General features: G+C 60.3%; 1 protein-coding gene across 12 annotated transcripts; it reads right to left on the bottom strand.

The window, feature by feature from the left end:
• Window positions 1-122: 122 nt before the first annotated feature.
• PAK4 (p21 (RAC1) activated kinase 4) lies at window positions 123-23,875 on the bottom strand. 12 transcript variants are annotated; one of them, XM_063322098.1, is made up of 10 exons: window positions 12,999-13,172; window positions 12,391-12,494; window positions 5,770-5,993; window positions 3,398-4,087; window positions 2,507-2,953; window positions 2,274-2,407; window positions 2,055-2,181; window positions 1,834-1,959; window positions 1,064-1,198; window positions 124-928 (listed from the first exon to the last, which is right to left on the bottom strand). In XM_063322098.1, the coding sequence occupies exons 1-10, from the start codon at window positions 13,046-13,048 to the stop codon at window positions 773-775; spliced, it is 2,193 nt and encodes a 730-aa protein (XP_063178168.1). In that variant the 5' UTR covers window positions 13,049-13,172; the 3' UTR covers window positions 124-772. The 12 variants fall into 12 exon arrangements, with proteins under 12 accessions (XP_063178177.1, XP_063178168.1, XP_063178179.1 ...); XM_063322109.1 differs by having other exon boundaries at window positions 12,391-12,516; window positions 12,999-13,129; XM_063322101.1 differs by lacking the exons at window positions 12,391-12,494; window positions 12,999-13,172 and adding exons at window positions 22,765-22,828; window positions 23,729-23,875 and having other exon boundaries at window positions 125-928.
• Between the last annotated feature and the right edge of the window lie 140 nt (window positions 23,876-24,015).

Genomic DNA, 24,015 nt, shown 5'->3' with positions numbered 1-24,015 from the left:
CCCAGGGCGGGGGAGTTCCCACACGCTCAGACGCCTCCCCCCCCCCAAAGAAACGACATGGGACACAGCTGTCTCCAAAAGGACACGTGTAATCTCCGGGGGTCCCCGTGCCGGCCCCGGGGCCCCCCCCCCCCCATTCCGCAGCGTTACAAAACGACAATATAAATAGCTTTGTTAAAAAACAAAATGGGAGGAGGGGAAAAAAAAAAAAAAACAACAAACAAACAAACCCCAAAAGAACAAAAATGTGTTTGGAAGGTGAGGGGGGGGGGGGGGGTAGGGACCCCAAATCAGTAGTGTGGCCGCGGGGCCGTAGTGTTGGGGACGCGTGTGTCCCCCCCCCTCCACGGAGATGCAGGTGGTGGCCCAACCCCGGGGCCGGATGGGGATAAAACCCCCAGGATTTAAAAGAAAAAGAAAAAGGGGGAGAAATGCCCCAAACGGCTCCTCAGGGCGGGGGCGACAGCGGGCCCGGGGCGGGACAAGCCCCCAGCCCCAGATCTCTGCCGGGAAGCTGGAGTTGGGGGGGGGGGGCACGGACGACACCGGGAGCGCGTCACCGCGTGGCCTCGCCGTGGTCGGCATCGTCGTTCCCACCGAGCCGCGTCCCGCCCCCCCCCCCCGCCACCCCGGGCCGCATCCCCGGCTCAGTAGTGGGGGGGGTCCCGCGCCCCCCGACAGTAGTGGCACAGTCAGGAATCCAGTTCAGAGGCGACGGGAGGGACGGGGAAGTGGGGGGGGGGCCGGGATGTCACCGGCGTCCCCGGGCTCCTCACCGCATGCGGTTCTGGCGCATGAGGGGGACGATGCAGGAGGGGGGGCCCGCTTTGCCCAGGAAGGGGTGCTTCAAGAGTTCGGTGGCGGTGGCCCGTTGCCCCGGGTCCCGCACCAGCATGCGGTCCAGGAAGCCTTTGAGGGAGGGGGAAACCTGCGGGGAGGCAGCGGGGGGGGGGACGACCCTCAGCGACGTCCCCGGGACGAGGGGGACACACACCCCAAGGGACCTCGGGGAGCCCCCCCGGGGGGTTCCCCACCCCCCCCGCCATCCCCCCGGGCCTTTTACCTTGTGCACGTTTTTCAGCTTGGGGGGCAGGTTGTCCCGGATCATCTTCATGGCCTTCAGGGGGGGCTCGTTGAAGTACGGGGGCTCCCCGTCCACCATCTCGATGACCATCACGCCCAGGGACCAGATGTCCACCTGCGGGGGGGGCGGGGGGGGACACACGGCAAAAGTGGGGGGGTCACTTCACGGGTGAGGCCGCCCTGCGCCCCCAAATCCGCCCCACGTGCCCCCAAATCCACTCCGTGCGCCCCCAAAGCCGTCCCGCACCCAACCAATCCACCCCACGCCCCCCCCCAATCCATCCCACGTCCCCCAAATCCGCCCCGCGCTCCCCAAACCTGCCCGATGGCCCCCCAAATCCACCCCATACCCCCCCAATCCGCCCCATGCACACCCAAATCTGCTCCACACGCCCCCAAATCCACCCCACATTCCCTAAATCTGCCCCATTCAGCCCCAAATCTGCGCCATGGCCCCAAAATCTGCCCCGTGCACCCCCAGAATTGCCCAACGCTCCCCCAAATTTGCCCTGTGTGCCCGCAAATGCATCCCACGCCCCCCCCAAATCCACCCCACACTGCCCCAAATCCACCCCACGCCCCTCCAAATGCATCCCACGCCCCCCCAAATCCACCCCATGCCCCCCCAAATCCGCCCCATGCCCCTCCAAATGCATCCCACGCCCCCCCAAAACCACTCCACATCCCCCAGATCCGCCCCACGCCCCCCCGAATCTGCCCCGCACTCCCCCAAACCGCCGGGGGGCCGACCTCTGGGCCGTAGGGCAGGCGGGAGATGAGCTCCGGCGCCATCCAGTACGGGGTCCCCACCAGCGACTTCCGCCGCGGCACCTCCTTGTTGACTTGGGCGCAGAACCCAAAATCGGAGAGTTTCACCTGAAGGAGGGGGGGTGTTCTGGGGTGAGAAGGGGCGGGCGGGGAGGAAGGCTGGGCGCCCGGCCACCCCCCCTACACCCCGGCGCGGCGCTCACCCTGCCGTCGTGCGTGAGGAGGATGGAGTCGCTCTTGATGTCGCGGTGGATGACGCCCTGGGCGTGGAGGACGGAGAGGGCCTTCAGCACGGCCGAGCAGACGGCCGCGATCTGCTCCTCGTTCATCCTGCCGGAGGAGGGAGAAGGTGGGAGGCGAGAGCCGAGGGTGGCAGGGGACTGGGGGGGGGACACACGCACACAGCGAGGCTGGGGACATACCTGGTGTGCGTGACGATGTCGGTCAAGGCGCCGCCCTCCAGGAACTCCATCACCACCCAGAGCTCGTCGCCCACCAGGTAGCTGTTGTACATCTCCACCACGTTCTCGTGCTGGTAGTCCCGCATGATCACCACCTGCGGAGCGCAGGCGGCCATTCAGACCCCCCCCGACACCCAAGAGGGGGTGCTGGGGGAGGCCGGGGGTCTCCCCGAGGGGTCCCCGCTCCGCCGCACCTCGTTAAAGAGCAGCTCGCGCCGCTGCTGCTTGCGCAGGTCCATCTTCTTGACGGCCACCAGTTTGCCGGTGCTCTTGACGGTGGCGATGCAGACGATGCCGGTGGAGCCCTCCCCGATCTTGATGAAGTTGTCCAGGTAGGTGCGGGGGTCTCCGGGATCCACCACCATCTGCAGGGCCGCCCGGAATTGCTCGTGGGAGACACGCTGGGGCTCGCGTTGAGGGGAGCGGGGTTGCTGCGGGGGGCCGGGGGGCGGCTGGCGAGAGAGGTGGGGGTCCGAGGCGTGCGGGGTGAGGCCGGGATGGGGCGGTTCGGGGTTTTTGGAGCGTGACGGCGGCGGCGGCAGCGGGCCGGGAGGGTGGGCTCGGGAAGAACCGGCACCACCGCTGCCGCTCACCGGACCATTGGATGCCACCTCCTGCGGTCGTCCCGGCCGGTGCTCTGCCTGCGAGGAGAGGGGAGAAAAGGGACGTGAGCCGCGGCCGGAGCTGGGGGTTTTTCCCCCAAAACGCCGACCCTGCGGCTTCCGACCGAGCGAGCGGGCTGGACGCTGCCAAAGGAAAGGTTTGCGCTAGACAGAGAAGGAAGGAGAGGGAGGAAAGGGGAAGGGGAGACCACAGAAGAAGCCAGCAGCCGCTTCGGAGACAGGGCAGCGGGGAGGAAAGCACGGAGCCGGTGGTTTTTCGGTGGTGTGCCGGTCTTCCCGGTCTTTATCGGGGCGCAGGAGCTGGCGTTTGCGGAGGAAGCGCAGGAGAGAAGAAGCTGCTCGTCTACGAGGCAGAGCGAGGAAAAACCTTCCCCCCGGGGGAAGGAGAGGCGGCTGCCAAGCGGATCCGGCTGGAGCGGAGGGGAGCGAGGAATTGGGGGGGGGCGGGGGGCAAACCTTTACCTGAGAACCCACGGCCCTGCCGGGGTCGGTCTCAGCCCGCGGGTAGGTATTAAAAGGCCGTCCCGTCTGCTGAGCCGTCTTCATCACCCCTTCGGAGACGGGGATGTTGGGAGTCCGGATATTGGGCCCGGAGAGCGGGCGTTTGTCCCGGGGGGATTGCGGGCTGGTCTGGCCGGCGTAGGTGGATTTGGGGCGTTTTTCGGAGGGTTCGGGACGCTCCCGCCGCACCACCCGGTCGGCTGGTTCGCTGTAGTCCCTGTCGGCGGGGTAATCCCGCCAGCCGTCCCCCTCGGAGGGGGTTTTGGGGTACTCGGGAGGGGGCGGGCGGCCGCCGGCGGGGGGAGCGGGTTTGGGGCCGGGGTCCTGCCCGCGGGGCTGGTGATGGTGGTGGTGATGGTGGTGGTGGGCGCGTTGGTCCTCCCTCTCCCGGGGTCTCTCCTTGCCCTGCTCTAGCTCGTTCCTGGCCCCGTGGCGGCTCTTCTCCTTGCTCCTGCCGGCATCCTCGTGCGGCCGGGCAGCGGCCGGGCCCTCGGAGAGGCCGTTCTCCTGGTAGAGCTGGTCGCGGCGGGGCGGGAAGGGGGGGCTGTCCCTGCGCAGAGAATTGGAACGGGACACGGACATGTTCTCAAACTCGTCCAGCAGCCAGGTGAGGGAGCCGTCCTTGGCGGCTTTGCTGCCCCGCACGATGGTCTTTGAGCAGGAACGAAGGTGGGGCGGGAGGCGGGCAGGAACACAAAGCACGAACAGAACAAAAGAAAAAAAAAAAAAAAAGGGAAGAAAATAATAAAAAAAAAATGAAAATGAAATGCCTGGTGGTGACGGGGGACACGGCTCACACAGAGGGGACGGGGTCTGCGGGGGCTCGATGCCAACTCGGTCCAGTCGGAGGTGGCTGAACCCCGCGGAGGAGGCGGCTGGGGTCTCGGGGAGGGGGCCCTGCCTTTCCCCACCAGCCCCACTGGGAGCTTTCTCGGGACCAAAATACCCTCGGGGGAGCCGGATCCAGCCTCGTCCCTCTTCTCCTGGATAGGCCAAGCGTCGGCAAGAGGCACCACACCCCCAAGGAGGCTTTGGCCAGACTGGGGGGGGCTCACGGGGCAGGGGCTGGGGGGCTCCGTCTGCCCCCAAAACACCGTTATTCGTGCAAAACCAGCAGGTATTTCCCCTGGCTGGGGTCGAGCTCTGGGGCAGGCGCTGGTCCTCCTCCCCTGGGTGTCAGGAGGAGGGAGAGGAGGTGCAGCCGCGGTTCATTTAGCCAAAGGTTAACGAGCCCATCCCGGATGGGAAGAGCAGAGCAGGGAATGACGAAGCCTGATACTGGGAGGCAGGTCCCAGCCGGGTGGGACACCCAAACTGGGGAGCTGTGGGCCGCAGCGGGGGCAGGGGGGGGTTTCCCACAGCTCCCAGTATCAAACTGGGCTGGGGTGGGGAGGGACGTGCCCCGTTTGCCGGGATTTGAGCCTCGGAGGGTGCGACCGTGCAGCAAGGGGACAGCGGGAGACACCCCATCCCCGCGGCCTCTCGCCTCCCTCCAAAGAGGAGGATGCCTTCCTCCGCAGAAAGCATCTCCGCACAGGGCGAGCGAGCGCAGCCCGCCGTCCTCGGCTATTTATATCCCCTCCTCTTCCTCCTCCTCCTCCTCCCACCGCCTCGGGAAGCGGGTTATTTTCTCATTTTAACAGGCGAGCGAGGCCTGGACCTCCACAACAAACCCCGGCTGCGTGGGACGCAGCGGCTCCCGGCCACCAGCCACGGGGCTCGGCAGCGCCAAAGGGGCCCCGCCGGTTTTGGGTCTTTTTGGGTCAGCAGAAAATGGCACTGAGGCTCGGAAGGGCTGCAGCCGGCGTTACTCACGGCCGCTGGAGCTGCCCCATTGTCCAGGGCAAACCAGCCGAGGCAGCGAAGCCGCCGGGCATATGCCGGTCGCACCGCGGCCGGTGCCGGGAACTTTAATTAGGGTGATGTTGGAGGGATGGCGGAGAGCTGGGGCACAGGGACGGCGTGGGTGTCCTCAACTGAGGTGAGCAGACAAGCCAGACTTTAAAAAAAATGACATAAGGGCAGCTCGGGGAAACACAGGCACGGGGAAGGGATGAGATGGGAAGGAACAGCCACCGTTTCCCTGGCGTTTTCCTGTAGGGTGGGTTTTTTCCAGCTGCCCGAAGCATGCGGGAGAGGTTTTCACCCCATCCTGCGCAGCCCCGCACGTAACGGGGAAGGGGCAGGCAGTCGGCCGTGGGGTTCGACACCAAACCATCACCTTACCTGCTCCGCGGCACCCTGGAGAGAAGGCATGGAGCCCAAACGATCCCCAATCCCGGCTTTCCGGCCCCAAAAGCAGTCTCAGAGGCCGCGCCGGCGGAGCTGCCTACCTTCTGCGAGCCGTGCTGGATAGCGGTGATGCAGACGGGATCCACCAGCGGCTTGGGGCGCTTGGCCGACTCCTCGATGATGCCCTGCCATTGCCGGGGCAGCCCCGTGAACTTCTGCTCCTGCTGGTCGTAGCCGGTGTGGACGCGGTGCTCGAAGTTGGAGGGAGCCGAGATCTCGATGCGTTTCTTCTTCTTGCTGAACATGGTGACGCCGGCTAGAAGACCTGGGGCGGGGGGAGGAAAGGAAAGGGACAGAAATGAAGGCTGGAGGAGGACGCAGAGGCGGGCAGCGCAGCGGGGGACCTCGGCAAGCCGCAAAACGAACAGCCCCTTCATTAGGAACTCGCTCTCTGGCAAAATAATTACCGCGCCAAAAAGGAAACACCTTGAGCGACCGCGAGCCCCGCGCTTCGTTAGGCTGCTCGCCATCCAGGAGGGTTTCGATAGCTCCCCCCGCCCCAACCTCGCAGCCGCGTTTGAGACACCCCGTTTTTTTGCTTATCCCCCCCGCCTTTTTTCCCCCCCGCTGTGTGTTCGAAGACGCATTCGCAGCTCCCTCCTGCCGTGATTTATTTAACGCAGCCGTCGCGACCCGAGGGAGACTCTGGGGGCTCCGGGCTGCCCGTACAGCACACAAGAACCACCCCCACCCCCCCAAAAAAAAGGCTGGCTCCTTGGCCCGCCGTCCCTCTTTGTCGCCGCCCGGGTGGGCCATTTCCTCGGCTCTTCCCCCTTTTCCCCGGCTCTTTCGCTTCCCAGCAGCTTCCCCCGGACGCGCTGTGCCCCGGCTCCCGGGGGTTTGGGGCCAATCTTGCCAGTGTTTCGCAGCGCCGCAACGAAAGTTTGGCAACTGTCCCCCGTCCCCGTCCCCCCCCTCCCCAAAAAAGAGCTTCAACCGACCACATCGCAGCCTCCTCGGGGCAGAAAACCCCCACCGGGACAGGCGGCAGGTGTTAGTATTAAATCCAGTACGATATTTGGCGTTATACTGAAGCTAAACCCCAGCAGCTGTGGGGAAAACGTCAACCGTGTGCTCCTCGGGGCTCGTCAGCTGGCCACCGATGGAGCCAAAGCATCCCCTTCCAGCATCGCCCCCCTTCCAGCATCTCCCCACGGCAGGGAAGGGGAGCGGAGCGGAGCCTGGCGGGCAGGAGGACGGGAGCCTGGCCAGAACCTTGGAAAAAATCTCCCTAATTCACGGTGTTTTTCTCAAGCGGGTGGGCCGCGGTGGCAAGACGGGGAGGGGGGTGGCCACGGGCAGCCCTGCGTCGCGGAACGGCTTCAGGAAGACGCCGGAGCGGTGAGGGGGTGTCAGGACAGGTCTTCTCCCCTCTGGGATGATCCTGCTTTTTTTCCGCTTCGCTTCTCTTCCTCCCCAGCGTCATCCCAGGTTATTTTTCTTCCAGGAAAAGAGACGTTTTGGGAGCCCCGTCTCGCCGATATTTTGCCGCGTCCCTTCTCCCTTTGATGTAACGCTCCGAAATTTAACAACTAAGCAGAAAAACCTCCCACAATTAAAAGCTAGGAGGTTTGGGTTTGGTTTTGTTTTGTTTCTTTTTAATGAAAAAAAAACAAAACCAAACCCACGAGGTGCGATGAGGAAAGCAGCTGGGTACGAACGCAAGCCCGGGGAGAAAAGGTCATTTGGCTGGACGTGGGTGACTCACCCCGTTCCTTCAGCCTTTTACCTAAAGCGCGTCACCTAAACCCACATTTGAGCCCGGTTCTAAGGCAGCGGTTGAAGTTCCAAGCTGAATAAACCCGCCAGAAAAACAGCCTGCAAAAAGCCGGGCGTGGAGATGCTCAGCCCCGGCCAGAACAAAAGCCGGGTCACTCCGGCGCTTAAATGCAGGTCGAGGAGCCTAAAATACAAATAAAAGCATTAAATTCAAACCCACTTTTGGCCCGACAAGTTGTACGGTTTCCCTCTGCGGGCTGCAAAGGCAGAGCCGCCCCACGCAGCCAGTTTTCTTGGTTTATTTACAAGTTTTGTCGTTTTTTACGGCGTATTGGAGTCTCCCAGGATGAAGGGCTGCGGAAGCCGGGCCCCAGGGTGGACCATGAGGCCGTTTTTCCTGGTGTAAACACCCGCAGCCGGGCACAATAGAGCCTTGTTTACACCGTCCCGAGGCCTGCATCCTTCCAAGCTCAAAGGTACGCCGTCGAGCCTCCCCTAAATCAACAATTCCAGCTTGGTTTGGGGTTTTTTTTGGGTTTTTTTTTGAGTTGTTTCAATAATTTCTGCAGCGGAGCAGATGCTGGAAGGCGGCGCGGTCTCCGACAGGCATGTCTCTGCTCCTCCAGACCCTGGCGCAGGAGGGGAAGGGAAGAAATAACTGTGTTGGGGGAGGAAAAATAACTATAAATCGAGGTTTAGACGGATACCACCACTGGAAAGCGAGTCCTCGCTCTCGGGCACCGTGGCTCGGCTGATATTCCGACCGGGACGAGAGCCAGAGAGAAACAGGTTGGACCCTCTTAAACCCCAGCGTGAGCCGAGGGGAGAGATCAGCGACTCACAACGCTCCCGAAGCACCTGGATGACCTTAAACTCTGATTTTTTCCCCCCATTAAACACACGCGGAGCGTCCTGCGGGTCCGGCCCCGTGTAGGTGAGGTGGCGGGGGCAGCGGATGGCGACCGAGGCGACCAGTCCCCTTGCCGAAACGTCCTCGCCGCGGCCTGGAAAAACCGGTACCGCCAGGTATTTCCACCGCGGCGTCCCGGCTACTGCCGGCAAACGGCGCCCAGAGCTGCCAACTCCGCCGGCGGTTGCCAAATCCAGCTGAGCTCCGTCACCACCGGCCGGTTCTGAGCTCAGATGATGCCAGGGTTCGATTCCTGGGGATCTGCTGACCCTCGGTGAGCCGCGGTCTGGGAGGTGCTGCAATTAACGGGGGTTAAATGATGATTTTAATCAGGCTGCGGCGCAATTCCCGGTGTCCGTACGCCGACGCTCCTCACCGTGGGGAAGAAGAGGATGAAACTGCGAATTAACCCTCCTTTTCCATGTCTGGAACCACAAGCAGGTTGGCAATTTCACTTGGGAAGCAGCTCAGGCTTCAAGATATCACAAAAAGCACCCAAAAATCCCCTTTCCGGGGACACAGAGCGCTGGAATGCCACCGCGGGGACGAGCTCCCCAAGCCGCCTCCAGCTCCAGCCCTGCCGTCTGGCCGGCAAAAGCCCGTCGGCGGGGGAAAAACCAGTTTTTATTTGTTCGTCAGTAAAAAGCAGGCGGCGGGGAGGAAGCACACCCCTCCCGCGCGGGCTCCGAGGAAAACAAACCTGAGGAAGCCTGGCATTTTCGGCCACTATTTCTGGTTTAATCCTCGGGGAGCCAGGTGACAGGTCCCCATCCCACAGAAAGGGACGATCCTGGGGACCGCGGGGAGAGCGGCGGAGCCGGGGCGGATCTGGCTGTTCCCACTTTCACTGCCTTCGGGTGGCGATTGTGGCCGTTTCCTTCCATTTTAGTCTCCCGAATCTGCTTCCGACAGGCTGCCCCGGTGCGAAACTCAACAGCTCCCGAGACAAATCCCTTGTTCCACGCAGGAAATCCCAGCTCCGGTGCTCCGCAAAGGCGCTCCCTCCTCTCCAGCGGTCCCGGTCTTTTTCTGACTAAATCCCCCATCCTTTAGGAAAAGTCTCGCCCTGCCTGGATGCCTCCACCTCCGGCCTGCTCCCCCTTCAAAAATGAGGGGGATCATACATATTTGCGATCCCCCATTTTCCCTGCTCACCCAGGGGTCGGACACAGCCGCTCGCCGGCTCTTTGCGGCACAACCGAGCTCTGGCTTGGGCTGGGTCGAATCCTGAAACGCGCCACGCAGGGGCAAAGACGTTAATTAGGAGTAAATGAAGGCGTGAGCGAGCAGCCAGCAGGTTTATGGGGTTCCTGAGCCAGGAAAACTTCACCTTGCAGACCCCGATGGATAAAACCTCACCCCGGGGCGGGCGTTTTTGTTCGGTTCATCCTTTTACCGCCACGGTGAGCATCACGCTGGCTTCCCGTAGCTTCCAGGTCAGGCCGACCGCCGCCGTTTCTGGGAGGAACTGGCATTTCGTGCCATTCCCGTGGCAGGATCGTGTCCGAAAGGAAAACCCAGGCTGTTCCCTCCTTTCACCCGAACTGGTTGCTCCTGAACGCCGTCTTCCTTGGCTCGGCATCCTTCCTCGCACGCAAGAGCCTTCGTGGGGAATCGCTGTCTGGACACAAGTCCCGTTCCTGGGTGGCGAAGGGTCTCCTGGTTTGGGGAGACCATCGCTCAACTTGGTGCGGGACGTTTAAAAACCGCTGGCTTTGCGTTTCCCCGCAGGGAAGGTGAAGGGAAACAGAAAAGATAGAAAATACAGCCGGAGGATTTACACCAACCCGTGCGCCAGGGGCTGGAGCATCCGAGCGCCTCGGGACATCGCCAGTTAAGCTAATCAGCCTCCAAATCTACCTCGGATTCGAAAAATAAATACCCTCTGGGGGCTGGTGGGGGCGAAGAGGGGGTGGGAAGGGGCTGGAGGAGCTCTGGGAGGTGGGACGGGGCTCTGGGAGGAGGAGGAAGGGGGTAGGAGCGGGTTAACGTCTCCCCCTCTCTGCCAGATCCTCAGCCAGAGCTCCGCACATTCCTCAGCCGTCCTAGCCCAGGTCAGATTCCCTTTATCTCCGCTTTTGTTTAATTAGTCAGCCATTAACTAACGCTTCCAGCAGCCCTGAGTAAAGGAACGAGGGCAGAATATTCTCCACCGCTGACAAACACCCCGAAACCCCACCGGGGAGTTTCCTCCCGCCTTTCACATGAGAAATAAAGGAGGGAGGGAAAACCAAAAAAGACGACAGAGGTGCACACGGGGAATTTGTTCCTTTCCATAAAATCTAAACCCGGCAGATGCAAGCGTTCGTTGGCAGGAGGGTCCTGGCAATGGCAAAGGGATTTAGCAGGTCCCCGGCGGGATCCGGCAGCAGCGTCCCGGTTATCCCCGTGCCGCAGGAGACATCCCCGGCGCGGCTGTCAGTGGTTCGCACACTCGTCTCCTCCTTCAACAGCCAAATCACCCTCTGGTGGGGCGGCAGAAAGGGGCTGTTTGGCCCACGGCTGCCTCCCGGAGACGCAAACTCCCCACTTTCCACCCGCCGCAAGCAAAGAGTTGGATTTCCAGACAGGATTTAAGCTCAGAAGTTGGCTGAATTACGTGGGGCTGGGGGAAAAAAAACACCCCATGCAGAGTCTCGGCTGCCCCCGGCATCGGCTCGGCTCGCCCGGAGCCTCCTGCCAGGCCAGAGGAGCCCACGGGACCCCCGAGAGCAAAGGGACCCCCCGAGTGCCATCACCGTCACCCACCGCACCAATTCACCGCCGGCTCTGGCATTCAGGTCTCCTCCTCAGCCCATGAGGAGTTTTAGGGCGTCTTACGAGCCCCCAGCCCTCTTTCCCACCACGACAGCAGACATTATCTACCACCGGAACCACCTTTCGCTTGCCACCAGCTGGGAAGCGGTAGCCAGCCGAGCAGGACGCCTGCGCCAACGGGATATTCAGGTTTTTAAAGTCCAAATTCCGCATCTGGCATGGATGGAGCCGGGGGGGTTCAGCTTTCCCCTCCTGGATGGGTTTTCAATTTTTCGCCTTTCCCTCCCCAGGCAAATGCGCTCCCCCCACCCCGGCTCCGCGCCGGGAAAACGTGAGTCCCTCCCCTCCTCCTTGCCAGAAATAACTCGTTTCCCCCCCGAAACCCCGGCCTCACCTCGCAGCGCTGCTAACGAACACCAGACCCGCTCCCGCCGGCAAGATGGAGAGATCGCCTGTCGCTCCGCGCCGTTCCGACAGCCGCCCCGACCCCGCTCCGGCTCGGAAACAGGAGTAAACCTCCTCTGAGAGCCGCCCCCCCCCCGGCTGCTTCCCCCTCCCCAAACACCCTGGGTAAAACTCGTTAAAAAAAAAAAAACAAACAAAGGTAAAAAATCAGCCGGACTCTGCGTTACTCACCCTCATCATCCTCCTGCTTCCTGCGAGCCAGAGGGGGAGGAGGGAGAGATGAGTGCAGGGACCGGGGAGCCCCCCCAAAACCGTGTACAGGGGGGTAAAAAAGGGGGTCTGGGGGGGTCGCGGCTCGTGCCGGAGGCTCCGGTCCAATGCTCCCGACTCCTGACGCTGCAAACTCCCAAGCGCCTCCTCCCCCAGCACCAGCGAGCAACGGGGCGGGGGGAACGAGCGCAGGATCGGGGCCGGCATGTGGGGTCTGCGGATTCCCAGAACCTCCCCCTCCCCGAAACCCAGCTCCCGGACCCCAGGAGCCGCCCCTGGCCCCCCGGTGCTCCTGGCACAGGGCCCTCCCCACTTTCCCAGCTTCACCGGTTACTTCCCAACCTGTTCTTATCATCCGGAACCGGTTTCGCAGGCAGAGGCTTCGCACTGGGACAGCCGGACTTCCCTCTCCTTCATCCTCCGGCACTCGGATGCCGGTAAATCCCGGTGTACCCCAAAAAATGGGCGTCCGGGGTGGGGGGGAACCACTCACGGAACCAAAGCCCGTCCCACTCCGAAGTCAGCGACCGAAATAACAGCTTCCCACCGTCTCCCAGAGGGTGACTAACGCCGGTCCCACGATCCCACAGGCGTTATTTACCATTTTCCGGGACGGGGAGCGTCGCCGCCGTTGAACTCTCGCCCACGCTGGAGAGGCCGGAGAGCGAAGAGCCGGGAGCAGATGGAAACGCGGCCGCTGCGAGGCTAAGAGGGGTTAAAGACGAAGCTTTGGAGAGAGAGAAGCGGAGCAGGAATAGAGGAGATTTGAGCCGGGAACCAATGAGGCAGCAACATTTGAAACAAAGCAGCCAGTCAAGTGCCCCTCCGGGCGGCTGGGGATCGGAGACGGGGAAGGAAGGAGAGGGAAAGGGCAGGGAGAGCCAGCAGAAATCCCGCCGGCGATCCTGGCAGGAAGAACCAGCCCTCCCGGTAATTTCCCCTGTCACACCGCGCGTCCGAGAGCCCCCCAAAATCCCCTCTGTGCCCCACGGGAGAGAGAGTGCCGGGGAAGCATGCCCGGCGGTGGGGACCACTGGCCATGCTGGCGCTGCGGTAGCCAAACCCTCAAGGGCCAGGACTGCCGAGGGTCGGGCTGGTTTTAAGACCCCTGATTCTGGACCCTCTGCAGGAGGATAAGCCCCTCGCCCGGGCATCAAAGCCCATCGCCTGGGCATCAGAGCCCATCGCCTGGGCATCGGAGACCCTCACCCGGGCATCGGAGCCCATTCCCTGGGCATCGGAGACCCTCGTCCGGGCATCGGAGACCCTCCGAAAGGCAAGGACCACAACTCCGCCACGTCAAGCCTCTGCCTCTTCCTCCATCTTCTGCCTGAAGGAGAGCGATGCCGTTCCCTTAACGAAAGCGGCGCTAATTGGCGGGTCCCATGAGGTGGTGCGCGCTCGCTGTCTCGCTGGCCGGGAGGAGGAACGGTGGCCAAGCCCCCTCTGGCCCAGAAAAGCTGGATTTCGCTCCTCTCTTTTCTTCCCTTTGCTCTTCGCTCAAAGGAAACAGCCTTGAATGGGCCCGAGGAGCCGGCCACTCTGGTTAACGAACTTGGGAGGTTTGTAATTGATGGCAGCCCTGCCGTGCCGAGTGGCTCCGAGCCTCCGCCGGGCACCGTCCACCCCATCGGTGTTTGCCAGGAAGGTGCTGGACCACGAACTCGCAGCTGAGGAGGTCGTATTTTTATTCAAACGGCTTTTACGGGGTCGGGGCGGGGTATAAAAGCCCCCACAGCTGAGAAAGCTGATCACCTATGGAGGTTTACAAGGAGACTGCTCACTTCCCATTTGCGCTAATTTTCCTGGTATTTACTCTGTTTCAGAACATTCACGCATCAAAATATCTCCTGCGCTGCCGTCCGACTGCTAATTGGCGCTTGGAAGCTTTCCTAGAATCCCATCAGAAGGACGCAGCGGCCGGGGAAAAAAAAATCAAAAGCAGCTCATCGGCTGCAGACTGTCCTCTCCCGCCACCCCTCCTTCGGGGTTTTTCGGTGTTTTCCTCTCCAATTTCACCAGCGACCACCTCACGCCGCTCGGCTGGAGGTGACAGCGGAGTGCCACGGGTGTCCCTGGTATCACCAGGACGGAGGATCCTGACGCTCTGGGCGTGTCCAACGGCAGCTCCGTGGATTCCTGAACCGGGATCCGCCAGTGCTGGAGCCTTTCGGGATGCGAGAGCTGCACGCGTGCTCGCAGGGAGAAGGTGGTTTGCTTAAAATCTCGACAGAGAGTGGCGGCCGCAGCGATTTCATCCCAAAAAAGCACCAAATTCATCCCAAGAGATGCCTCGAGACTCTATTTTAGTGTTTACGCGCTCCTCATTTTATCTGGTTTTGGGAAAACCAGCCGCAGAGAATCAGGAAGAACTCGAGCTGCGACACCTCTGTTAATGCAAGGGGCAAAACCCATTTTGTCCTTCCGGAAGGTGGTTTCTCTCGTGTCAGTAGGAACAAGCGGCGGCTCCGAACCCTCCGATCCGCACGTCTTCAGAAGCTGCTGCCACTACACAAACTCCCCAGCTGCTCTCTTCGGCTGCCAAGAGCGCAAAGAGCCCCCAGCATCACTTTTAGAGCCTCGTGAAAGACGCCAATTAATTCACCGAAAGATAAAAGCACATCAAAGACATAGCTCTAGCCCCCAAATCTTTCAGGAGCCGAATGAAATTAGGGAAGGCGCACGTCTTCCTAACCCTCACCTTGCCGATGAGCCCGGCGTTTCCTGAACCTGCTGCACGCTCGGAGCCACCGAATTCGCCCCTTCCCACCGTGTGGGCACGTCCCGGCGGTGCCTCAGAGCCCCGGAACAAAGGATTTTCTCCCAAATTAACTCCGCTCGCAGCTCGACCCTGCCAGGAGCTGAAGCAGGCTCCGCTCCCACAGCGGCATTTCAAAATATCCGTGTAAAAAAAAAAAAAAAAAACAAAAGCGATGCATCAGCGACGACGGAGACTTCGCCCTCCCCACCAGGACACAGGCTCGGCCCCGCTGCCACCTTTTCCTTGGCAATAAACTCCTCCGGCAGCACCAAGCCTTTGTTCCAGCCTTTGCTCTTACATTTTGCTTTAAAAAGCCCAATATTTGCGCAGCGAGGACTGCGCCGGGAAGGTTCCCTACCTGCTGCTTAATCACCTTGTCCCAGAGGTGCCGCTCAGCTGGAAAGCCGGGATTCCCTCCGCGGAATCACATTCTCCGAGGACGGAAGATCTCCAAGGACAAACCCGAAGGGAAGCGGCGGAGACAGGCGTCCCCTTCCAGCCGAGGCCCTCGACGTCTCGCTCCGGCGAGAGGGTGGAAGCGTAAGGCTCGGCCGGGGTTGGTTTAACCTGGTTGAACTGGCCCGGCTGGCTCCGCGCAAGCCAGGAGGCTCGTCCTGCGCTGGGAGTGGCAACCATCAAAGAGGAGGAAAGGTGTCAGCCTTCCCGAAAACCGGGGACCTGCTGGAGGCCGCTGGAGCGTGCCGGGCCACGTCTCGGTACCTGGGATGGATTAAACGACCGATTTCCGCTTAAATGAACCCGATATCCACAGGCGGACGATGGAGAGGGAGAGAAATCCTGGAATTCAAAGCATCTGAAGTACTCGGTCACCCCTGCCAGGATCCTCCCGGCTCCAGAGGCCACGCACCTCCCCGAACGGCAGCCTCAAAAGCTCCATCAAAGGGGATTAATTTGCTTTAATCTACCGTTGTCCCAAAGCAAAATTTCCGGCCTGCGGGATGCAGCGACGCAGGGCACCGGCACATCAAAGCTCTGCTCGATTCCTGACGCTCGTCCCTGCAATTCCAGGGCGGGGGGGCTCCAGCTTGGCAAAGAGCGGCCCCGGGTGTTCTATGGTGTTTTATGGCGAGGCCACGTCCCTTCTGTCCTGCTGGGGGGGGCACCCCAGCGCCGCCCCACCGCCCTGGCACGACGTGGGGGCCAAGACGGCTCCGTACGCGGGGAATCACGGGGCGAAAAAACGAGCCCGAGGTGCTAAAAGGCCCGGCTGCTGGACCACCGAGTTGAGGCCGTGGCTACGTGACCCCCACCGGCGGCAACCCCACCATCAGAGGCGGCCCCCAGCGCCGGGGAAAAAGGCTTGCGCTGAAGTTTCAGGTGCAGGAGCCTGACAAGCCGGGGCTTGCGGGGAGGGAAGAGGAGCAGGGAGGTGAAACTTTAACCCCGTCGAAAACCACGGCAGGAGGTTGTTCTCTCGGGGTTGTTCTCTCGGAATAAATCCGTTTGGAGTCAGCAGAGCTCATGGCAGCTGAAATCGGGGGCGGCTGCCGCACCTCCGCGGCTGAAATCGGGGAGCTGCCCGCTCGAAAAGAGAGGGGAGCTTTCGATGGGTTATTTCTTATCTGGATAAATCTCCCTCTTTCTTTTTAGCGGTACGATTGCCTCAATACCGCAGGATTTGGCTGTGAAGAGCTGTAGGAGAGAAATCACAAAGCCCAGCCGTCGGTGGAGCGAGGGTTAAGCCAGAAAATCAAAATATTGTTTCTGAGCTGCGCAAACACGAAGCCTCTCCGTTTCCAGCTGCGTTTGGTGCTCCGCGGAGCAGCGGCAAAGCAACGCCGGGTCCAAAACCAGCCACCGCCACACGCAAAAACTCGCCCGGCACGGCGTTTTCCTCCCGGCGGAAAGCTCGGGCTTCCAGTGAGAAACCAGTTCTCATTTTTGCCCCTTTTTCCACCCAGCCCCACCAGCACTGGGTGCTTTAAGGCCCCAAAGGTGGGTTTCTGCGAGGCTGGTGCCGGCTCTTCTCCCAACTCGCTCCGCAACAAGGAGCGAGGCACCTCCAGGCACTTCGTTTTCCCTTTCGATAGAGCAGGATAACAAGCGGAAGATGACGATGATGAAGAGCTCCGAGGTCTTCGGAGAAGAGGCGCCGACGCCAGCCTTGGGGAAAGGATTCGCACCCTTCACCGCTAACGCCCAATTTTACCCGATTCTCTGAAGATTCACGGGACCGGTGCGATCCTTCTCCCCCAGACAGAGCCACCCAGCACCCAGAAATTCTCCCTTAAAACACCATTATTGCACCAAAACCGGGCCGGTCCTGCCGTTCCCCGCAGACACAATTTGAGCCTGGAAGCGTGGGCTCCAATTACCCTTATCTCGGTTTCCAGAGACACGGGCAAGAAGCGCCGCGGACCCAATTTCTGCCGTTAAAGCAGAATTAGCCACATGTAGGGACACGCGGGGAGATGAAATCTCGGGGGGCTTTGGGAAAATTGATCCTTTTCGGACCCAAATTGATCATCTCCGGACCCAAATTGATCCTCTGGCTCTTTATGCTCTGCCAGGCGGCCGTTGGGTGCAGGATATCACACAAAACTCCGCTTATTAACCTCCGCTTTCCCCACAAACAGCTTTTTTCCCTGAGCTTGGAAGTTCTTCCTTCACGTAATCCCCGCTCCGGTGCCCGCCTGCCGTGGGAAGGGCGAGAGGACTGCACCCCAGGGCACCACAGAAAATAATTAGCGCCGCGATTAACGAGGGAGCCAGGCAGCGAAGCGGCGGCGGGTGAAAGCGTCACTTTTCCAACGGCAGCGGCGACCCCGGAGCACAATCTGGCCAAAAAGATCCAAAACGAAGGAAACTCCGTCCTACTACGTACCTGACAACATAGAAAGGGGGGATTTTTAATTAAAAGGGCATCATTTCAGCGCGAGAAATGCAAATCACACGGCGTTTTTGGGATATCTGTTCCGGGAGCAGCAACAGTGTGGAAAACTTGGGAAATGTGGACTGTTTTGGCACAGGGGATGAGGAATATCAGCCGAGGAGTTGTTGTATCTGCGACTCCACGCTCGCAGCGGGGTTAACCAAACCCGGGAGTGCGATTTCCAGAGGAAGTTCCAAATTTAAAAAAAAAAAAAAAAAAAAAAAGGAAGAAAGTGCCTCCCGGTTTATATCTGGCATCTTCTCCTCCCACCTATCCCGGCCAGGACAAACAGGTTCCTCCACGCACAGCAGATCCCTTTGGCCAAGGGTGGAGGGGAGGAACTTGATCTGTGGCCGATATCTTTATTCCGACAGCTTAACGAGGCGTTAAGCCACCGGGGAAGTAAACAAAACCGTCCAAGGTTCCCCCATGTATTTAATTCCGATGCGCCAGCTCTTCAGCAATGGATAAAATGAAAAAAAAAAAAAAAAAAAAGAGAAACAAGAAAAGCGAGTACAGGCTCGACCTTGGGCTTGTGACAGAACCCGATTAGCCTTCGGCAGGCTGGCAGCCACCGCGCTTCCCCATTTACCTCTCGGGGCTCCTTCCCGGAGGACAGGAGCGTATCCCGCACCCCGAAACGCAGGCTGGGGTTCCCTAACCCCTGCTGGAGGAGAGGCCGTGCGAGCAGGAGAAGCTGAGACCGCGTCGTTTTCATTCTATTATTAATTATCGAAACCAGATAACCCCGGCAGCAGCGAAAGGGCGTTAATCCGCACGGGGGGGGGGAGCTCCGCAGGGACGTGGCCTCACCTGGGAGCGGGTCGAGAGGCAACGGAAAAGCTTCAGAGCACAAACAAGCACCGGGAAAGCCAAAGTCCCTTCCATTTACGCCCAACTCGTCTCGCCGTCCCAGCGGCCTCGGAGGGGAATGGCTTGTAATGATGATTTTAACGCAACCTGGCAGCGGATTGTACCTCCCAACACGGTTTGGGCTTAAAAATCCTTATTGAGCAAGAAAGGCGAGGGGCGGGCAGGCTCTTCTGGCTCCCTCCCTGCTCCGAGGGCAGAGGGGTCCCTGCACGAGCTGAGCGGGGACCACCAGGGTCCCCAGTCTCCAACGTCCCCCTCGCCCCACTGCAAGGGAAGCTCGTTAAGGCACTAATTTCTGGCCGCTCTTCCAACACTGCGGATGTTCCCGGAGGGGAAGGCAGCAGAAAAAAGGGGAGGGGGATTTCTCGGTGCCGCCGCCAGCAGCAGGACCCCAAAGCCGGGGTGCCACATTACCGCGCTGCTCCTCGTTAGCCAAAGGCCGTTAGGAAGCTCCGGGACCCTACCTGAGCTCTCGTTAAATCCCCCTCCCGCTGCAGCTGCTATTCTGCGGGAGCCTGCTCTCAAAAGAAAAAAAAAAAAGAAAAAAAAAAAGAGTCACTTTGTAAGGGAAGACCATTTTAATCAGCTGAAGTATTTGTTTCAGGGAGGAAAAAAGGGTGAAAAAACCCCATCCCACCCAAACACAAGCACAAACCCAGGGCCTCCCCTCTGGCATTAACGAGATGAGGCTCGTCAGACCCCTCGCGTACCTCCGTGTCCTCGCTGGGGACAGCTGTGCTCCGTCACAGCGGACGGCGACCGTGTGGCACAATTCTGCGATGCCACCGGACCCAAATACGCTCCACGGAGCACCGATTCGTGGCTTTATTTTTTACAGCCCAAGGCTTCCTCCGAGGCAGGAGCTGGCGGGTGAGGGGAGCGAGGCACGCCAAGAATGCGAGCCGGGACTGACACGGCCATCTCCAGCTCTTCCCCCCGCACCGGGCGTTAATTACACGCGCTCAAACGAGCTGGGGGGCTCCGGCGGGATGAGGCATGGGTGTCACGAGGCCCTTTCGAGGGGTATTTCAAAAGCGACGGGCGCTCAGCTCCCTCTCCGGCTGCTGGAAAGGCCCCGATGTGGCATTAAATGAGGGTAAAAACACCGTCACGTTCGCACGACGCATGGATTCCCACAGCCCGGACTTGGAAAAATGGGAAATAAAAGCTGGGAGCAGGTACGGCACCGGCTGTTTCTCCCCGCTTCGTTAGGCCGAGAGATGTTAACGACCCGATTTGATGCCGCCTGCCTGGAGGGGAGCACCCCACACACTGGGAAGGCGAAACGGCGAGGTTCTGTCTTTAGCAACAACTCGTTAACTCTGGGGTTAACGAAGCCGGGACGGGAGGCAGAGCACCCTCCACGCCCCGTTTCCGACAGAGCGGGCCGGATGCTCCCGTAACAGGCAGCCCAGAAGTCAATTTATATTTCGGCAAACGATTACCATTTGGTGCTAATTAAAGTGCAAGCTGATTAGTCGCGTAAAACCTTTAATTAGCCCCTTACATCATTTGCAGACATTATAGCTTATTTGCACCGTGTAAGCGCACGACACAGGGAAAGGAAGAGCGGAGCGAGCAGGGTTCAAAAGAATTACGCTTTCATGAAGTCCAACTTTATTAGAGAAAAATCATCGTTAGTTAAACATCCTCCGCCTGCGACGCAAGCGCCCCGAAAACCGAGCGAGAAACTCGCGCCCCGAATCATTTACGCGGGGAGAAGGAGCTTGGAAGGGTTTGGTTTAAAGCCGCAGGAAGAGCATGCGAGGGGCTGAAGAGTTAAAAATAAATAAATAAATAATGAAAATATCCACTTGTCAATTACGCCAATTAATGAAAATTGATGAAACCAAGAAGGCGGTTCGGGAAGGTGAGCTGTGCCGGTGCCGCCCAAGCACTAAACCTACCGGGGCTGGACTCGTGAGGTAGACGGCAAATATCCCTCCCCTAAGCTCAGGAGAAATCAGTTTTTATTAAATAAAAAACGATGCGGCTGTAATTAGGCTGTGGGAAAGGCGTGAAAAGGTCCCTGGGATTTCTCCCTGCGCCGGGCGGGACTTTGGGGGACGCGTCCTTCCCTCCGAGGGATGTCACCAAGGAGCTGGGACCCGCGGGCACGTCGTTATCCGGACGCTCGTTTTGGCTGTGAAAAGGACATTGCGGTCAGGAAATCCCTCTGGAATTGGGGAAAAAAAAGCGTGCGGTGTGATAAAAGCGGCTCTTTTCCAAGCCAGGACGGGAGCACGGCGGTGTGTGGGTCCCCCGCGGGAGCTGGAAAACATCCCGTGGACGTTCAGAGGGAACCGTTTCTTCTCCGGCAGCGCCAAAATCAGCTCCACGTAAGCTGTAACCGCCAGCGATGATGCAGAATTACGCATCCACCCCCTCTGCCGAACACCCACAAATGCCTAAATTATTCCTGGGAAAAGTCAAGCGCAGAGGAGCCGAGCCTGGAAGAGGAAAAAGCGCATCGCAGGGAGGTTCCACGCCGGAGCTGCCTCATCCCACACCTTGCCCCTTCCCGAGCCGATCTCCTCCGACAGCTCCCGAGCCCGTGGTGTCCAGGTTCCAGGCTCATCCCCGGACAGGCGGGCGGCAATTAATGAGACGTCGCTGATGAGATCGGAGCCGGCCAGGCAAACCCACGGCTCGCGGAGCCCACGCGCCCATAAACGAGTCACCAACCCCGCAACGAAGCGCGTGGAATGGTTGGGAGCAAAACCTTGCGATTTTATTTATTTTTATAGAGGCGGCTTCCTTCTGGCAGGTTTGATAAGCACCGGGAACGTAAATGTCACCTCCGCAAACGCAAATAAAGATAATCCATATCTGGAAAACATCTGGGAACGGCACAGGAGTTTCCACTCAGCGAGGGGAAAGGCAGCCCGAGCCGTCGTTATCCCATCGGCATCTTCCCTGGAAACTTCTGCCGCTATTTTCAACGCCCCAACACCTTCTAGTTAATTACCTTTAGTTGGGAATCGCAGCGGTGACTCCTCAGCAGAGCCGGGAGGGTTCCGAGGAATCTTTCCGAAGGCTGGAAAGCAACTCCGTGGATTCTCGCAGCCTCACGTCACGCCCCCGCCGGGTACCACCTTCCTCGGTCCCGTTCCTACGTGGCATTTACCCGCAGCTCCCAGAAAACCTCCCTCAACCTGCGCCGGGGACCATCCATCCATCCAACAGGTTTATTTCTTAACCAGAACTAACGAGACTTGCCTTAAAAGGCTGCCAGGATTAGTTAATGTTTGTGCTGGCAGCCAGCAGCTAATTCTTTGGCCGCTGTTCAAACTTTGGGGCTTTATTTAAAACCTTCTTTTTTTTCTTTTTTTTTTTTTTTTTTCTTTCGGGTGTGTTTCCACAACTCTCGCAAGGTCAGCTGCATCTTCCCCACAGCTGGGTGTTCTCAATAAACTCCAATTTGCAGTTATTTACGCGCCCACCACCTCGGGCGCTGCCGGAGCCCCTCCGCGGCCCTGCAGCCCACCCGCTTAATTGTTGCCAAACTCGGTAAAATCACAGGCAAAACGCAACTAAAAACTCCTCTTGTTTTGTTCTCTTTTCCCTTCCACAAACAAAGCACCGCCGGCGCCGGGAACGCACAGAAAACGAAGCGCGGGGCAATTACCTCCAGCTGCGGGCACATTCGGTTGGGCGAACTCGTGGGCAGAGGGAAAGGGGTTACACAAATTAGCAGTTTCCCAGCCCAAAACCCGTACCCGCGTTGGGCACACGCTGCCTTGCGCTCCCGCCTGTTGAGCCTCCATCCCCGCTAACAGCTCACCCAGGAGTTCGGAGACAGCAACTTCTATTCTTGCCCTGCTCCCCATGGGGCAAAACTGGGGGAAAACCCCCTTTTCGAGGGGTTCGGTGTGAGACAGTTACGGCAGCCCCCGGGGATGCCGGTACCTGGCTCTCTCCAAACGCCCAGCCCAAAGTCGCGTGAAATGCGGGGAAAAAATCTGCCCTGGGGCTCTGCCGCTCAACCGACCGTTAACTCGCCTGGCTAATGAAGAGAAAAACACCGTGCCAATGCTGATGGATGTATAAAACCCCCCCCGGAACCGAGAACGCAGATAAAAGACACCAGAAAAGACAATTCTTGGATGTTTTTCAGTGCTTCCAGCCACCTGCTGCTGCCCAGCTGGACCCCAGCGTGTCGGCAAGCATGTGGGGAGGGCTTTGATCCAATTTCCACACCCCAGGAGACGAAGGGGGCTTTTTATGAGCACCTAACAGCAACGCCGATGGTGGTTCTCCCGATTCCCCTCCCTCCTGCGCTCGGCAGAGAGCATCAGGCACAGCCCAGCTGGGAAAGACCCTTCTCCGCTATCGGCCTGCAAAGTGCAGGGGCAGAAAAAGGGGCTTCTGAAGAGCGACGCGCGGCCACGGGAGCCCCCGAGGAGAAGGGGCTCCTCCAGGCAAACCGTCTTGTCTCTGTTTCCTACCTGCCAGGAAGGAAAAACTCTTCTCCGACTCAGCTGAGCATGCCGGGATCCTCCGGTGGAAGATCTGCAGGAGAACAAGAGATTTCCGTGAGGCTCTGGACCTCAAACATCCCGTAACCCGCAATTTCAGCCTATTTTTAGGCCGGGGAGTGTTCGGAGGAAGGCAGGGCCCTATCCCTACCCTTCCCTCGGCCTCCCCACCCGCTGCCCGCGCCCCTCCTGCCTCGCCCCGCATTCCAGGGCTCCCCCCCCAGCCCCAAGGCTTTGGGCAGGTCCCACATCCCCCTCCCCAGTTTCTGCGCTTTCCCTGAGACCCCCCAGCTCCTCAGGGTCCCCCCCAAACCCAGCTCCATGCTCTCTAACCCTCCTCTTCTTCCCCTCCCCGCACCCTACCACCTCCCTCACCCCCACAACCTCTGCCCCAGGGCTCCCCCAGCCTCTCCGCCCCCCCCCAGCACCCCTCAATCCCTCACACCCCCTTCCCCACTCGGCCCCTCACACCCAACACCCCCCTCCTTTTCCCCTCAGGCCCCCCCAGAACCCCCCACTGCCTCAGCACTTCCCTCCCCATAGCCCCCAACCCCTTTACCCCAATTCCCTCAGAACCCCCCAGCTCCTCTCATGACCCCCCAACTCCTCTCAGACAAACCCAGCTCCTCTAAGGACGCCCCCCCAGCTCCTCTGCCTCAGGACCCCCCCCCCAACTCCTCTCACAACTCCCCAGCTCCTCTCACGTCCCCCCCAGTTCCTCCCAGGACCCCCAACTCGTCTCACGACCCCCCAGCTCCTCCCAGGACCCCCAACTCCCCTCAGGCCTCCCCAGTTCCTCTCAGCCCCCCCTCAGACCTCCGGCCCCCCCAAGGCTCCCCAAACCCCCTTCCCCCGGCCCCCCGTGCCCCACTCCAGCCCCCCCTTCCCCTCAGGCCCCTCCACGTCCCCCTCGCCCCCCCCCCCACCAGCTCACCCCTCACGAAGAGCCCGGCGGCCGCCGCTCCCCTCCCCTCACTCGGCCGCCGCCATGTTGCGATCGAGCCGCATCCGGGCACCCGCCCTGCCCGCGTTCCCCCGGCAACAGGCTCCGCCCCCTCTAGGCGGGGCCCAGTGGCGGGAGGGCGGGGAATGAGGCGGGGCCTCGGCTCCAGGGGCGTGGTCTCACGCGGAGAAGGCGTGGGCTCATGGGGAGGGGGCGTGGTCTCTCGCGGGGGCGTGGCCTCAGACGGGGAAGGCGGGGCCGCGCACATCTTTTGACCT

Source organism: Chroicocephalus ridibundus, unplaced genomic scaffold (assembly GCF_963924245.1).
Source record: "Chroicocephalus ridibundus unplaced genomic scaffold, bChrRid1.1 SCAFFOLD_485, whole genome shotgun sequence".
NCBI lineage: Eukaryota > Metazoa > Chordata > Aves > Charadriiformes > Laridae > Chroicocephalus > Chroicocephalus ridibundus.
This window is presented reverse-complemented; position numbering and strand designations above follow the sequence as displayed.

Bases quoted from the DNA above. Each gene is read 5' to 3' on its own strand.
- PAK4 (XM_063322098.1), bottom strand. From the start codon at position 13,048: ATGCCCGGACGAGGGTCTCCGATGCCCAGGGAATGGGCTCCGATGCCC. The intron at 5,994-12,390 runs GTAAATAACGCC...CCCCCGCCCCAG, and splicing joins GCTCCCCGTCCCGGAAAATG to GTCTTCTAGCCGGCGTCACC. The intron at 4,088-5,769 runs GTAGGCAGCTCC...TCCTGCTCAAAG, and splicing joins TCCAGCACGGCTCGCAGAAG to ACCATCGTGCGGGGCAGCAA.